The 17,130-nt window shown below is 39.7% G+C and overlaps 1 protein-coding gene across 6 annotated transcripts in view; it reads right to left on the minus strand.

Moving 5' to 3' along the window:
• Positions 1-17,130, minus strand: part of LOC126088573 (protein abrupt) — a 94,892-nt gene that overhangs the window by 49,484 nt on the left and 28,278 nt on the right. For 5 of the 6 annotated variants that reach the window (XM_049906765.1, XM_049906761.1, XM_049906762.1 and 2 more), the window contains exons 4-5: positions 10,550-10,768; positions 10,233-10,476 (exon numbers count right to left, since the gene is read on the minus strand). In XM_049906765.1, coding sequence (XP_049762722.1) covers positions 10,233-10,476; positions 10,550-10,768 — 463 coding nt within the window. The remainder of the gene's footprint in view (positions 1-10,232; positions 10,477-10,549; positions 10,769-17,130) is intronic. The other variant, XM_049906767.1, reaches the window with a different exon arrangement.

Below are 17,130 nucleotides of genomic sequence, written 5' to 3' on the forward strand. Positions count from 1 at the left end.
CTGTCTCCATTAAGGATGGCATGCTGCTTGTAAAGCTTTCTTTACAAGGACATAGACAGTGCAACAGCGGCCCTGCAGAAGACACAGACACAGGGTATGAAAAAAGACATTGGTTTGAAGTCTTAAGGGTCTGAAGAAAATAATTACAAAATTTGGAAAAAGAAGAGAGGTTCATTTGAAGTGCAGCATGGCACACAGAGGAAAGCAGTTGATCTGACATCTGTTGAAGTTGTGGCCACAGTAATGCACGAGGTGTTGAGCGATGATGTGCAGTGCACGAGGAGTTGACAAAGTTAGATGTGCCTGCGAGCACGGTGTACGAATTCCTACAAAACATTCTGCATTGCTACCCATACAAAATCACTCATGTTCAGGAGTTGCTTCCACTGATATGCTAGCAAGACCAAAATTTCCTCTGGAACTTATTGCCCTCATCGAAGTGGACAATGAACAGACTGCTGAATATGGACAATAGAAAATCTGAAAGCATATCAACTGTTATCACTTCATTCTGCAAGGTAACAGTGTGGTGCAAGTTGATGGCACTGTTTATTGTAGACCCACTCGCAAATTCTATGGAAGTGCTGCATACCAACTTCATTCCAACCCTTTGACAGCATGAATGTGTAGGTAGGTTCATTTTTATGCAAGATGGCATTCGTCCGCACATTGCACAGTTGGCGAAGAGGCAGCTGCCAAGGCATCTCAAATATTCTAGAATTATCAGGAGTCATTTCCCTATAGCCTGACTGTCCAGGTCACCATATCTTAATCCCTGTGAGTTCTTGCAGTGGGGTTCTCTGAAAGATGTGTGCAGTTCTCAAATTACAAACATAGCCAAATTGAAGGCACACATTGCTTAACACATTCTGAACGTAACCCCCAAGACACTGTGATCAGCTGTGGAATATGCTGTTTCTCGATTTCAACTTATGGCAGGAAACTGTGGACAGCACACTGAACATGTCTTGCGCCAGTCTCATGACAGAAATTGATGTCACTTTGCTTTTTATATGTTTTTCGCCCCAGGACAATTAAAACCCACTGTCATTTTGCTTCTTTGTGGTTTTCCCCATCTGATGTGGTATGACCTTGCCATGGTGGGTGGGGTTATCTAGCTAACAGCACCACAACTGTTGACTGCTGAACTTTTGCAACCATGTATACTGATCAGTACAGATGTAATGTGAACTAAACCACAGCCATCTTATTACGATTCATCTGTCATTTGTAGCTGAACCCAATTATGTTTAAACATTTACAGCACCCTCTACAGGTAAAAATTTTTTTTATTATTAAATGAAATTTCTCCTTGCATCAATAATATACTAGTCAAATTTGACATCATTCTGAGAAGTGGTTCTCTTTCTACACCATTTTGAGAAACGAATTTCAATTGTGGACACCCTATAGTTACTGTGAGAGCATTCAGGGAAAGGTCTAATAACTAGTTTCACCTGTGAATGTAATAATGCAAATGAAGTACTAAGAACAGAAAACTGGCTGAAATGAAATGTTAATACTAATGAAAATCTAAATTCCTATTGAAGTGTGTATCACACAGGTATACTGATCATCATCACTTATAAGGTTGTGTTTATTGCTGTAACTAATAAAATAGTATCTAGTGAGGTCATCATGAATTCTGAATGAAAAATAGTTTGAATGAAGGTAAGTTGTAAAGATGGGTAATAAAATATTTTATACATCACATGTCTCAAGAACAGCAGAGGCTCTACACTGAGGGACAACTTCAAGCATGTTGCACATACATTTCCTATCAGTTATAGAATCGGAGAGATTTCAACTTACCAGCTATGAACTGAAGACTCCAGTGATTAAGATGGGTAACAAGGATGAGCTATCATATGATATAGTTCTGAATGCCCTATTCCAAAATTATCTTAATCAGTTACTCAGAGAACTGACACATGAAGATAGGAAGATAGTATCTGAGACCTCCTGGTTACGAACAGGCTCAAATTTTTCAAGTCAGTTAGTGCAGAATAGGGAATCTATGATTACAAGATGGTTACAGCATAAATGGAAAAGTTCAGGATCATTGAATAATACACTTAATACAGGTAAGCGCACATCAAAGATCTGACATGTGCGACATACTTGCCATTGTTTGACAGCCATGTAAGGAAGCTGTTCCAAAAGCAGACCTTTTCATTGCAAATTTAAATAGCCAAAGCCTCAGACAAATGAAAATGGAGCACAGTGGAAATTACTATAATGAAAATCATAGAAGAGGCTTTCAATGAATTCAAAAGGATAATGCTAAGATATTTTGGTTTAATGTTAAATCAGCAATGGATCACAGCCACCTGTGTAGGTCACAGAGACCACAAAGGCACTGAAACAGAGAGACGGTGAAACTGTTTAATTCCTATTTCTAAAATTATTTCACCGAAGAACACTGTTGTGCAGTATACCTATGTGATTCTACACAGAGTGTATGAAACAATTTTTTCCTCTTCGAACAACAGTATACCATAGCTCACTGAAACAACAGGCATACGTAACAACGTTAAAAGAATTGCAGGTCACTCTTGTTTTCAAGGAAAGTCCACCAGACACACCATAGGCCTTTTCCCCTGATGTCACCCTGTTATAAAATTTGGCAGTACTTGAGTGCCTACATTTGTGATGTTTCTGGATTCCAAAAACAACTATCATATGAAATCCTGTATGTTCAGTTCATCCGTGTTACCCGAAAGGCAGAAGCTATCAGCATCCAGATTGATGTAGTGTGCCTTGATTTTCAGAAGGCATTTGACACAGTTCCAAACTGTTGCCCTATAAATCAAACACAAGCATATGGAATATCAGACTAGATTTGTGATTGGATTGAATAGTTCCTAACAAATAAAACACAGCAAGTATTCCTTAGCACAGAAAAATTTGGTTATGCACAACTAACTTCAGGTATACACAAGGGAGTATTAATGGACCATTACTGATCACAATATATACAAAAGCCCTAGGGATACTGTTGGAAGCCAAGATACTTTTCGTGAATGATGCTGTTGCATTCAGAAATGTCTTAACACCAGAAAATTGTAATGTCTGCTGAGGATTGAAACTTGAAGGGGCTGGTGGTGACCAGTAAACAAATATAACAAACTGCACACAAATAGCCAAAAGACCTGGTACTGTTTGATTACATGATTGCTAACAGTCACTGCAAGCAGCCACCTACATTAAATATTTGGCAATATGTGTATGCAGCAATTTAAAGTGGAAAATAATGAAAAAAATAATCAACAGCAAGATTGATGACAGGGTGAGAAACATTGGAAAACTTACAGAAATTTAATTCATCCAGGGAAAACATGACTAAAATACACTTTTAAGTCCAACTCTTTAGTATTGCTGATCTGTCTGGGACCCTTTATCAGTTAGGATTGGAAGAAAAAAACAAAGCAGATGTAAATAAGAGAAGTGTGTTTCATCACAGGTTTGTTTAGTAAGTGTCAAATCATCCCACAGATGCACACACAACTCCTGTGGCGCACATTGCAAGAGAGGCATTACACGAGGGCTGTTCAAAAAGTATCCAACTTTTATTTACATCAGTCTTTATTCAGATACAACTGTTTGACACTTGTCACTTGTCAGCTTCTACACACCTCTACAGACACTGCCGCCATTGCTGGAAGTATCATTCAAAAGCCTCTTTTGGTATGGTGCACAGCTGCTCCATCAAATTCTGCACAATGTCTTCCCTGTTGGTCTCTTTCAGAGACTTTTTCAGTTTAGGGAAAAGCCAGAAGGCACTAAGTGCTACATCAGGGGAATGGGAAGGAGAACAAACAAAAGTTATATTATCTTTGGCCAAATGACTCTGAATTAACTGAGAACAAGAGTGTGCATTATCGTGGTGAAGGTGCCAACTTCATGAGGGCAATGTAGAACCTCTTGGTAGTACTCCTTATGGACACTAGTACCTTCTGCGTCGTACTAGTGATGGGCCACACCACTGGAGTCAACAGATGAGCAGCATGGCTTTCATATTGTTGTGGACCTCTGACTTCTTTGGGATGATAAGATGCTTCCTTTTTGAGGATTGAAACTTTGTTCATTTATAAGTCATACCCATACAACCAGGACTCATCACTAGCGATCCCTGTGTTACGAACGTTTAGGTTACTGTTCACAGTGTCCAACATGTCCTGTGCGCTATCCCAATGAAGTTGCTTCTGCTCAGTTGTTAGCAACTTTGACACAAATTTTGATAAGATGTTCCCGAGGTATTAATGTTCCATTAAAATGGAATGAATGTATCCAATACTAATTTTAATCTTATCTGCGAGTTCTCCGGAGCAGTTATACCACTCCTTTATCTGCGTGGTACCCATTGATCTGTCCCCGAACACCTGTCGAATCTTGTAGGCTGTTTCAACTTGAAAACTAGCAACCTTAAAATAAAGTTTAACCCCATATTGTTGTTCCAATTTTTCTATCATTTTTCCCACAACAAAAACTCTGACAACCACCACATGCACATGTCAATGGTTAGCCAATGACTGGTTGTTTCCGCAGTCATGGGGAGTTGGGAGGGAAGAAGGGAGGGGATCAGGCCTGCACACTATATATGCCTACAAACATGAGCATGTGCGTCCCGATACCATTGTTGGCTTCAACAAAAAGAAATATATGTGGTTGGATACTTTCTGAACAGCTCTTGTACACTACAGTGTGTTGTACTGTTGAAATCCTGAGAGAGCGTATTTCTGGAAGAGCCAACAAACATACTGCTTTTATCTGTACCTATCTTGCAAGATGACCATGAAAATAAAATTAGAGATCTGATCATACACAGCAGCTTCCTAGCAACCTTTCTTCCCATGCACCATTCGAGACTGTACAAGGAAAGGGAAGAGGCTTGCTGCATGGAAAATTCTACTACAAACATCAAAACTCAAGTAAAGCTGGCTGTGAGATATCAAACACTGAGACAGAACATTGTTAATGCTTTCGTGGCCAATTGTTGACTTACTGCCAGTTGGCCTTTGTCTCTGATCCTTCTTCAACCAATGATTGTTTAATGATTTTTCTGACACTTCATCATCACAAGCACTTAGCACTGCCAAAGGAACACCCACCGCTGCCACCATCACCCCCCCCCCCCCACCCTCCCCCTGCAGTCACCAGCAATGGAGGCTGAACTTTGGACAGTACTTTTGTTAAACAAATGAGACAAAAGACAGTGGGCAATATGTAAAATGCTGATAGGTCTCATTTGAAAACAACATAACCAAATATCTTCCCCCACCTTTGTCCAATAAATGTTTTGAACAGCCTCACTATCAACAGGACACTAAATTGTAAAGGGGAAAAGCCAACTTTTTGACAGCAGATCCAGCATTTGAGTATCTAGGTTATAAAACAATGACTTGTTGCAATTTTTCTAACCCCCAAACTAATTTTTTCCTGCACTCAAATGTTTTGTCACTATTGTCACCCTTCTGATGGATATCACAGCCTTTCTTCATAGGTTTATAAGTGCTTTGAAATGTATTGCTTGTAAATAAAAATGTGTACACGCATGACAAGCAGACAGTATCAGCATTAACACACCACCTGTTTAAATTTAAGGGCAACTATAATGAAAATCACTGGCTTAAATGCACAGCTAAGGTTTTCAGGGTGTATGTGGACAGGAAAAAAAATCCTGAATTTTTCCTTGATTTTCCTGTTTAAAAATATACTTTTTTCTGTGTGAAAATACACCACATGGGCGAAAGAATATTTTTTTCGGGTTAAATGAAAATATACCTTCCCCTAGGAACTGTAAAGCTTATCAACCATTTGAATGGTAAAGATTTTATACACTAGCATAGAAGTTAACAGCACTGTAAGAAGTAAAATTCAGCAAAAAAAATCAACACATTCTGGAGAGATCTTTGATGCCTGGCAACATGTACCTTGCATATTTTCACACCATGTAAGTATACACTAATGAGCCAAAACATTACGATCACCTGCTTAATACCTTGTTTGTCTGTCTTTGCAACAAAACACATCACTGATTCTGCACCTCAAGGATCCGACAGTTTGTTGGTAGCTTTGTGGAGGTATGTGATATTTGACGTCTATGCACAGGTCATGTAATTTGTGTAAACAGCAGGCTGTTGATTTACATATTTGGTGATGGTGCCCGGTAGCAACCCAGTTGTGTTGCATATGATTCAGATCAGGCAAATATGGTCACCGAGACATCAACATGAATTCACTACAACATCCCTCAAATCACTGTAGCATGGACCTGGCTCCGAGACACGGACTATTATACTGCTGAAAGATGACATCGCTGTCAGGGGAGACATCATGCGTGGAGGTATGCAGGTGGTTTGCAGCTGTCTACAAATCTTCAATTACTACCACAGGTCACATGCAAGCACAGAAGAACATCTCCCATAGCTTAATACTGCTCCAACTTGCCGGAGTCCGTGGCGTGCTGCTAATTTCGAGCCACCATTCACCTCAATGACTGCAATTGTGGAGACGATCAGTGACGTACTGCAGCAAAACGTCATTCATCGAAAGATCCGACACATTTCCCTTGATTGGTGGTGGAATCCCAATGGTCCCATGCCCACTGCAGTCATAAATGGCAATGTCATTGGGTCAACATGTGAACACGTAGAGGTGGTCTGCTGTGGAGCTCTATGTTCAACAATGTGCAATGTACTCTGGAACATTTGTCCACACACCAGCATCATGCTCTTTCAGCAGAGTTGTCACAGATGACCATTTACCCTACTTTACAGAGCAGACAAGCCTCCGAAGCCCACATTCTGTGAAGACTCGTGGAAGTCCAACCATTTAGCATCTAATGGTCCTCCTACCTCTTTCTGTAGGTGCTCATGACAGTAGCATGTGAGCAATCAACCAACTTCATTTTAGATATACTTATTCCAGGCTCTGTGTAATAATAACAACAATAATAATCTGCCCTTTGTCAAACTCAGTTATCTCAATAGATTTTCCCCATTTATAGCCCATATCTTCCCCCACCTGTGTCTGCTCTGGTTATGTAATTTTGTGACCGTGTCAGGTGACCGTAACGCCACCAGGCGGCATCCAACAGCAGGATGGGCAGTGGCCATAATGTTTCGGCTTATCGGTGTAAATATGAATGCCACCAAATGCCACATGGTAGCTTCCAAAGCACTGAAATTGAGATTGTAATGTGCTTTTGTTAGCCAATCATAGCTCAAGTCACATGATCTCACCAGCCAATGACAGCAGATATTCAGAGCATAAGACATTGATGCTGTCAGCCAGTAGCAACATCACTGTTAAGTAGCAGGAACACACAAAGAGGAGAAGTTAATGGTTTAAATTAACATACATACAGCACAGCTACATGAAAAGCACACATTAACGTATCATACTGGTCTTTTCTAGTGCCTGTTAACCTTTAAGACACAGCAAACAAAAATGTGCCAGTAAAATTTTCAATAATGGCGAACATGGCTGCTCTTCTGGGCCCGAAATTTTCTTATTGGGTGGTGCTCGTAGTGTTAAGTTTATTCAGTCAAATGCTGTGTGATTTAAGAAATTCATTGCATATTCTAGCATGTAATGGAACTCATCTTGTGTGAAAGGAAATTTGCTTTGAAGCATCACTTTTCAAACCACCATTCACAATATTTTCCCACAACCTGGTAGAAATGTAAACAGTTGCAATGTCACACTCATCAAAAACAGTTTGTTGTTACTAAGTATTGCACATGCTTCATCCTAAAGCCTTAGACACAATTTGCTTTCACTAGACGCTTGTGTTTGTACTGTGTTTTACGTGTTTTTGCTGCAGTATTATTCTGCATCTACATCTATACTCTGCAAAACATCCTGAGGTAAATGGCATGGCAGAGGGTACATCCCATTGTACCAGTTATTTGAGGTTCTTCCTATTCCATTCACACATGAAGGGCGGGAAGAATGATTGCTTGAATGCCTCTGTGCACCTACATATTATTCTAATTTGTCCTCATGATCCCTATATGAGCAGGCTAAAAGTAATTTTTTTTTTTTGTTATAGTATCAATTGTTGCCAGTCTAAATTACAAAAATGTTACTCAAAAGTGTAACTATGAAAAATTCCCAGAATTCTAAAACATTCCCAGGTTTTTTTGGATGAAAAAATTTCCATATTTTCCCCAGATTTATTGGTTGTCCAGGGGCGCATACACTCTGGTTCGGCAATGTATCATACAATGAAGAATGGGCATATTCATTAGTTTGTGGCATGAAGATCTAGCATGCTTTGGAATGAAATCAACAGTCTTTATCATCCATCCATATGTACATTACAATTAAGATACCATACTTTTCAATGGTTGCAACAGCAGACATAAAGTGAAGCATCATCCTTATTCTGAAGGAGAAATTAATTATGATTTTGAAGGAAGTGAGAACAAAGGTTTCAGCTATAATCATGAGTATGACATGCAAACAGCTAGCTGAAGATGTATGAGTAACTTACACTTTGTGGCTACACTCCAAACTATATTTAGGAATCTGGTGTATTTCATACTGTTCTTGAAACACAAACATTCATAATGGAATTGATTGACGTACAAGATACAATACTAACAACCTTGGTAACATGATGAGGGCTTGAGGGGACAGTTCCGTTGGAAATCTGTGTAACTGAGCACACGTGGATTCAAATTACATCTCTTGAAGAGACAATGAATAGGGATACAACGGCTCTGTGGGAACTGCATAGCTTGAAGAAAGCCCCATCTTCCTTCTTATGCTGTGTGCCCTCTCCCTCTCAACGAATGGGGATCCTTAGAGCAATTAATGGACAAATGAACAATGATTTCGCAACCCTCCCTCTATTATCTTCCGTAATGGCCCAATATGACTCGATTACTCAGGCTGGGAAAGTCAAAAGAAAATACAAAAGGGGTAGGGACCACTTATAGCTCCCTCTCTCTCTCTCTCACTCACTCACTCACTCACTCACTCACTCACTCACACACACACACACACACACACACACACACCTTCAAAATTTTGACTTAACACTTATCTACCTACTATTTGTGCTGCTCTGATGATGTATGGTTACACTGGCACAAAGCTACAAATGTCTACTAGATAAACAAAGTTACATCCTGCTAACAGCCTTGGGCACATCTTCAATTAACACATGCACTTCTGAATAGAAAACTGTAACTTTCAAGTAAGTTTGCTTCTTCCCCCTCCCCTCAGTCATTTGTTGCTTATATTCTAATCTCTGTCTTCAGCTGTTATTTTTGTCCTCTATACCTCCCACTAGCACCATATTTTAAAACATGCTGTATCACCTTAACTTTTCCTCTAATTAGTGTTTCTGATATATTCTGATTTAATGATTCTGAAGACAACCTACTTTCTTATAGGTCTACTTTATTTTCAGCACATTTTTTAAAAACAAATCGCAAACACTTTTATTTGCTTTTTCTAGTTTTCCCACCATCCGTATTCAATTCCACAGAATGTTGTGCTTCAAATTTATGTACTTAGAAATTTATCATTAGAAATAAACCCTTTGTCTGAAACTGGTAGACTTCTTTTGCTATAGAATACCTCTCTTTGCCTGTGTTGCTCTGCCTCTTATGAACTTCCTGCCTCGTCCTTCGCGTGTTATTTTACTCCCTAGCCAGCAAAATTCCTTCAATTTGTTTATTATGTGGTCTCCAATTTTGATGTCAAGTCTGAGACTAACTTAATTTCTGTCACCCTTCAATACTTTTGTCTTTCTGCAATTTACTTTCAATGCATACTCCGTGCTCAATAGATCGTTCATCCCATTCAACAAGCTTTGTTAAAAATTATTAAATATGTTTCACATTTTAATTCAGAGTTCTGTACTTTGAGTAGTTCCTGAGATATGTGTTTATGACCATTTTATGACTAACAAATGACTGGACTTTTCCCCCCAATGCACAATTTCCTAAAAATTTTTTTATGATTTAAATGAAATACACAGTCACCTTGCTTTTGTAGTTTACTTTCTCCTACAGAGGTGAGAGATGTCAGTATGCACCATACAGTAGATGAATGTGTCAGTAATTGAGTTTCTTGAGTTCTGCTGCAATTGGATAGCAACATATACAATGCTCCCCACGTCCTATCTAGTGACAGCCAGCAAAATTTCCAGTTATCTTTCTAGTATTGGAGAACAACTTCTTTTATATTAATGAAGCAGCGAGTCAGTAATTTACCTTGTAAACCAAGAAGCGCAGCTGGAAATGGGGGAGTCCTCTGAGTGTCCAGACCAATCCCATTGCCATTGCCATGATGATGATGAAGTTGTTGATTATCATCGGCTGAACCAAATTCACTTGGTTCAGTCTTGGGAACAATATCAGTCATATGTCCTCCTCTGTCAGACATTGCGGTATCACTTGAATTACTATCCTCACCAGTCGACTGTGCTTGCAGAGAAGATTCAGATGTACCCTTGTTCTGGAAAGAAACATTTCTTTAGGTCACAGTGAAAGAGAGGGAAAGGAGGTAGAACTGGAGAATTATACTCTACCTGATGAGAAGAGCCAGCCGAGGGAGGCAGCTGGGCTCCACTTTCCAATGCTTGGCCCAAGAGGGATTCTCTCATCATCTGTTCACCCCCATTGTTATGTGTCGCAGAAGATGCAGGAGATGGCGAGAAGCGATTCCTTTTAGGTGGTGGTGAAACATCGTCGTCATTGAAACTATCTCTCATTTCAGAAGACTGTGACCATGGAAGTGAATTTGATACCTTTGCAGAAATGAAAAGAAGAGAAATTATTAATACAGATTTAGTTAATAAATAAATTTTTATATTAGATGACTCTTACTAATGACTGCAGTATACAATACACTTTACAGGATGGAGACTTGAGAGCTTTCTTAGCATATGATCGACACACGAACTGGTCTTGATGAGATTCAGAAGACCTCATGTCTAAAAGGACTTGGAAGAAGTTGCTGACAGCACATTAATTACAGAGATATAACTTGCACTAACATCTGGAGACGTTTTTAAAGTATTGCATAGTGCAAGATATGAATCAGAAATACTACAGTCATTAATGAAAATAACATTTAAGATGTAACATCATATAATGTGTTAGTGTTTCAATAAGATCGAGATAAAGCAGAACAAAATACACTATCCAAAATATATACATTTTTCACTGCAATCTAAGGTGAAACAACCCAAATGTTTATGTTTGCAAAACGAATACAAGCTCTTAAAACTGGGATATTCATGTACTACTACTTCACAAGAAGAGAGGCAAAACCTATAGGCCACCAACCTTCTATCCATTATCCACAAGATCTTTGTTAAATTTATTAGCAACTCTAAATAAGGATCAGATTTTACCCACGCAAAGAAACAAGTTGTCTTTAGAAGTTGATAAAAGTACAATGGACAATTAACAAATTATGAACAAAATTATTGAACATAACATGACTTCATCAAGATAGTAAGAAAATCAGAATTGTTGGCACTCTGGCAATGATTACATACCATTAACCTTTTCTGTCATCGTACTGTACGTTTTAGTTTCTTAAAGTAGGAAAACCAACTATGCTACTGGGACATATTAAGAACCACGGAAGAACCAGCTAGGGTGACAGATCCAACTAAGAATGTAATGAAAATGAAACAGAAAAGGGCATGGAATATAGTCCCGAAAATCGATAGTATATGGCAGTTCTTTGTTGGTTTCCAAAAGGTAAGAAAATACTGAGATCACAATCTAATGGGAGGTGTTTGTATGGTATCAGAACACATGCAGAAGCAACATGAATGTCTATTAACAATGACAGTAACACATGAGTAAGTCTAATAGACGAAGAATAGTGGATATCAAACGGATGATGATGATGATGATGATGATGATGATGATGATGCATCATTAACCTCACTAACGAAGTCCTTAACACTGAACTGTATTCACTTATTTAGACTTTTAATTAACTGATTGTTTATGGAATCTGACACACTGTTTGTTTATCTACAATCCACAACACTTCCCATCCTGAAAATGGCCTATACATTAAAAATACAAAACAGAATTGTGCCACAGATGCATAGTGCAGCCTCAAGCAGTGAGCTGGCAAACTTAATTGTAGTTAGGAATCTCAAGGCTTGCCATTTCTATCCACGCCATCATTCTGATTGTGGAAGAACTTTGTATTCACTACCTTTTCCATGTCCTAAATGTATTAACTGCCTTGGAACTGTACTTCATTTTTATTCACTGATCAGAGGTTTGTGGTTCATGGTGTGGGTTCCTGTTATGTCCTAGTTCATGAACCACGGGCAACGTATGAGTGGCCAAGTAAGTGGTCCAGACAGTCGGGATACCAGTTACTTTGGTATAAGGCTGGGCATCTTGGACATATTCCAAGTCGTGGTCACCTTTGTGCTCAGACGCAAAGACTACCAAATCCACCGGTTAGTCCCTCAACCGTTAGGGGTAAAACTCAATGGGACCTGGGGCAAGTAAGGCTAGTGACCGGCTTTCCTGGTACTTTAAATATGATGCTGGCAACAATCAGAGCAAAGTGCCTCAGACCTTTGGAGGTGACAGAGTCCCACCTGTAATTGACAAACCAGGGACTCCTAAGCTACGACTCAGCAAACAAATGGTAACGAGATGGGGAGCTATTAATATCCATGGGGGCTACTCTGGGAAGAAGGTAGAGCTGGCAGAGGCTGCAAGTAAGATGGCGTTGGACGTTTTAGCTGTTAGTGACATTCTGGTAAGGGGTGAAAAAGAAGAGGAAGTGGGGGAATACAAGGTCTACCTGTCAGGAGTCAAAGCAGGAATAGCACAATGGGGTGTAGGGCTTTACATCAGGAAAGAATTGGAACCCAGCGTAGTTGCAATAAGGTATGTGAACGAATGACTGATGTGGATAGATTTGACAGTGTCTAGCAAGAAAATTAGGATTGTGTCAGTATATTCGCATCGTGATGGGACAGAACAAGATAAGATGGATAGTTTTTACGACGCACTCAGTGTTAGAGTAAAGGACAAGGACAGTATTTTGCTCATGGGTGATTTTAATGCCAGGATTGGAAATTGAACAGAAGGGTATGAAAAGGTTATGGGTAAATTTGGAGAGGATATGGAGGCCAACAGGAACGGGAAACAACTCTTGGATTTCTGTGCCAGTATGGGCTTAGTAATCACAAACTCCTTTTTTTAAACATAAGAACATTCACCGGTATACTTGGAAAGGCAGGGGAACCAGATCTGTCATTGACTATATAATAACAGATCAGTAATTCAGGAAGGCTGTGGGGGACACACGTGTATTCAGGGGATTCTTTGATGACACTGATCATTATCTAATCTGCAGTGAAATTGGTATTGTGAGGCCAAAAGTGCAGGAGGTCAGGTCCATGTGTAGGAGGATAAGAGTGGAGAAACTTCAGGATGGAGATCAGGCACAAGTACATAACAGTGATCTCAGAAAGGTACCAGTTAGTTGAATGTAGTCAATGACAGTCATTGGAAAAGGAATGGACAAGGTACAGGGACACAGTACTAGAAGTGGCTAAAGAATGTCTTAGAACAGTAGTGTGAAAAGGATGAAGCAAACAGCTTGGTGGAATGACACAGTCAAGGCAGCCTGTAAAAGAAAAAGAAGGCATATCAAAAATGGCTACATACTAGAACTCAGGTAGACAGAGAAAGTTATGTTGAAGAAAGAAACAAAGCCAAACAGATAATTGCAGCATCCAAGAAGAAAACTTGGGAAGACTGGAAACAGGTTGGAGACTTTGGGTCAAGCTTCTGGAAAACCATTCTGGAGTGTAATTAGCAGTCGTCAAAAAAAGGGGGGTAAGAAGGAAATGACAAGTATTTTGGACAGGTCAGGAAAACTGCTGGTGAATCCTGTTGATGCCTTGGGCAGATGGAGGGAATATTTTGAAGAATTGCTCAATGTAGGTGAAAATACGATCAGTAATGTTTCAGATTTCGATGTAGAATGGGATAGGAATGATGATGGAAATAGGATCACATTTGAGGAAGTGGAGAAAATGGTCAATAGATTGCAGTGCAATAAAGCAGCTGGGGTGGATGAAATTAAGTCAGAACTCATCAAATACAGTGGAATGTCAGGTCTTAAATGGCTACACAGGATAATTGAAATGGCCTGAGAGTCGGGAAAGGTTCCATCAGACTGGACAAAAGCAGTAATCACACCAATCTTTAAACATGGAAGCCGAAAAAATTGTAACAACTACAGAGGTATCTCTTTAATTAGCGTTGTGGGTAAAATCTTCTCAGGTATTGTTGAAAGGAATATGCGAGTATTAGTTGAGGACAAATTGGATGAAAATCAGTGTGGGTTTAGGCCTCTTAGAGGTTGTCAGGGCCAGATCTTTAACTTACGACAAATAATGGAGCAGTGTTATGAGTGGAACAGGGAATTGTATCTATGCTTTAACAGAAGTTTCATAAGAGAGACCCCCAACTAATAGCCAAAGCTCATCAAAAACACATTGTCTGGCCTCTCCTTGTTAGTTCATTTCTTAAAAGATGCATGGACATCCAAATTCCAGTGATAGTTCTGTCAGTGACACAATTGTCTCTGAGAATCCTGTAAGTTTATTGAAGTAACAAGTGCTTCCATCTACAGCCTGTTGTAATATCTGTGATTGATATTAGTGAATATAAGCTGCAAGTAAAAATAAATTTATCCATAAATGAACAAAAAACAGGTGCCCAAACTGCATTGTAACATGTGCTTGACATTCACCTTGTTAGCGATGTATGAGAGACGTCTACAGACGTTAAAGTAACCTCTGGCGTGCCACAGGGGAGTGTTATGGGACCATTGCTTTTCACAATATATATAAATGACTTAGTAGATAGTGTCGGAAGTTCCATGCGGCTTTTCGCGGATGATGCTGTAGTATACAGAGAAGTTGCTGCTTTAGAAAATTGTAGCGAAATACAGGAAGATCTGCAGCGGATAGGCACTTGGTGCAGGGAGTGGCAACTGACCCTTAACATAGACAAATGTAATGTATTGCGAATACATAGAAAGAAGGATCCTTTATTGTATGATTATATGATAGCGGAACAAACACTGGTAGCAGTTACTTCTGTAAAATATCTGGGAGTATGCGTACGGAACGATTTGAAGTGGAATGATCATATAAAACTAATTGTTGGTAAGGCGGGTACCAGGTTGAGATTCATTGGGAGAGTGCTTAGAAAATGTAGTCCATCAACAAAGGAGGTGGCTTACAAAACACTCGTTCGACCTATACTTGAGTATTGCTCATCAGTGTGGGATCCGTACCAGGTCGGGTTGACGGAGGAGATAGAGAAGATCCAAAGAAGAGCGGCGCGTCTCGTCACTGGGTTATTTGGTAACCGTGATAGCGTTACGGAGATGTTTAATAAGCTCAAGTGGCAGACTCTGCAAGAGAGGCGCTCTGCATCGCGGTGTAGCTTGCTCGCCAGGTTTCGAGAGGGTGCGTTTCTGGATGAGGTATCGAATATATTGCTTCCCCCTACTTATACTTCCCGAGGAGATCACGAATGTAAAATTAGAGAGATTAGAGCGCGCACGGAGGCTTTCAGACAGTCGTTCTTCCCGCGAACCATACGCGACTGGAACAGGAAAGGGAGGTAATGACAGTGGCACGTAAAGTGCCCTCCGCCACACACCGTTGGGTGGCTTGCGGAGTATCAATGTAGATGTAGATGTAGATGTAGAATTGTGCTTTTGAAACTGTGTGTTCTCAGGAACGGAATAGTACCTTGTAATTCTGGATGTGAGAATTTGTTTTCTAGCACTTAATTTACTGTATGTTTCACTTCTGATTATTTTACTGCATTTTACTGCTTCTGGTTTCTGCTTTGCACATTTTGCTTTTCTCCATTGCTGTGATTCACCATTGTTTATTATATACACCACAACCACACTTTCCTTGTTTTAAGTATAACAGCTAATCTGTTCTACAGAAATTCATATTTTATCATTAAAATTCACTCTCTCCTGTAGACAGAGAAAAATCGGTTTATCAATGGCTGATTCAACATCAACTATACAGTCCAAATGGACAGATAAGTGATTTTTTAGAAAAAGCAGAACAGATGTCAGCAGAAAGACTCACAGATAGGAAAAAGACACACTAAAATGTCTTTATGTGTAGAGAAGAAAATTTAATCCAGAAACCTGGATCAAAAGAGATGGGTAGTGTGCAGATAAAGCAATCAAAGAAAATATTATTGTACATGTAACATGGGTAGGTTTTTGTACTTGGAGCAGCAGTGATATGGCTGGAGCGGTAAGTACACTAGTCATCTGTATTCTTCATCTGGTTTGTTATCTTGCCATGCTCCTTAGTTGGCAAAATTCAGAAGCTTTCAGGGAAGTATATATTGCTTTCAGCAAGTGTCTGCCAAACTTTGTGGTCCAAAGTGAATTAGCGCCACGTAAACTACCACAGTGATAGGCAACTGTTTGGTAGTTGTTGTTTTGTGATGCTATTTCAGCAGTGACTACATTAGAAATCACTCTGTGACAACTGCATATGTTTAGTCACCGGTTGAGGGGATGACTTGTTTTGGGCAGTTACAGATGAAGAAAACGAGGGGTGGGAGAACGGTCCCCTTTCCAGCTGCCACTTCAGCTTCTTCACAGTAGAATGGTGATTGTCATTCGTAGTAAATATTTATTTGCAATGAACTTCATGATCATCTTGTTGTGGTGATGGGAGAAAGATTATACTGAAACCAAGAAATTTATTATTGCGATTTTTGCAGTTGTTACTTTCAGTTGCCCATGTGCAACCAATCAGTGTGTCTAAATTACACATTTTCCATGCTTCTCTCTGAGTACACTCCTCACATACATACCTCACATTTGCATATTCTTATTTTCTGTGTTGCCATTTACCCTCCCCTCCCCTGCCCCTCCCAGGAGGCTTGCCACTCTTTGGCGGTTTTGTGCTTTGCTACCACGGGGCCCCAGCCTTTGCGACATTTTTTCCCTTCTGTGCTGCATGTCTATCCTCTTGCTTTTCTTTTTTGAGTTTAGATTTGTTTTGACCTTCCCCCTCATGGGGGCGTCACGATGCTCATACGGGATGATATTCAT

This window comes from Schistocerca cancellata, chromosome 6, assembly GCF_023864275.1.
Source record: "Schistocerca cancellata isolate TAMUIC-IGC-003103 chromosome 6, iqSchCanc2.1, whole genome shotgun sequence".
In the NCBI taxonomy this organism is placed as follows: domain Eukaryota; kingdom Metazoa; phylum Arthropoda; class Insecta; order Orthoptera; family Acrididae; genus Schistocerca; species Schistocerca cancellata.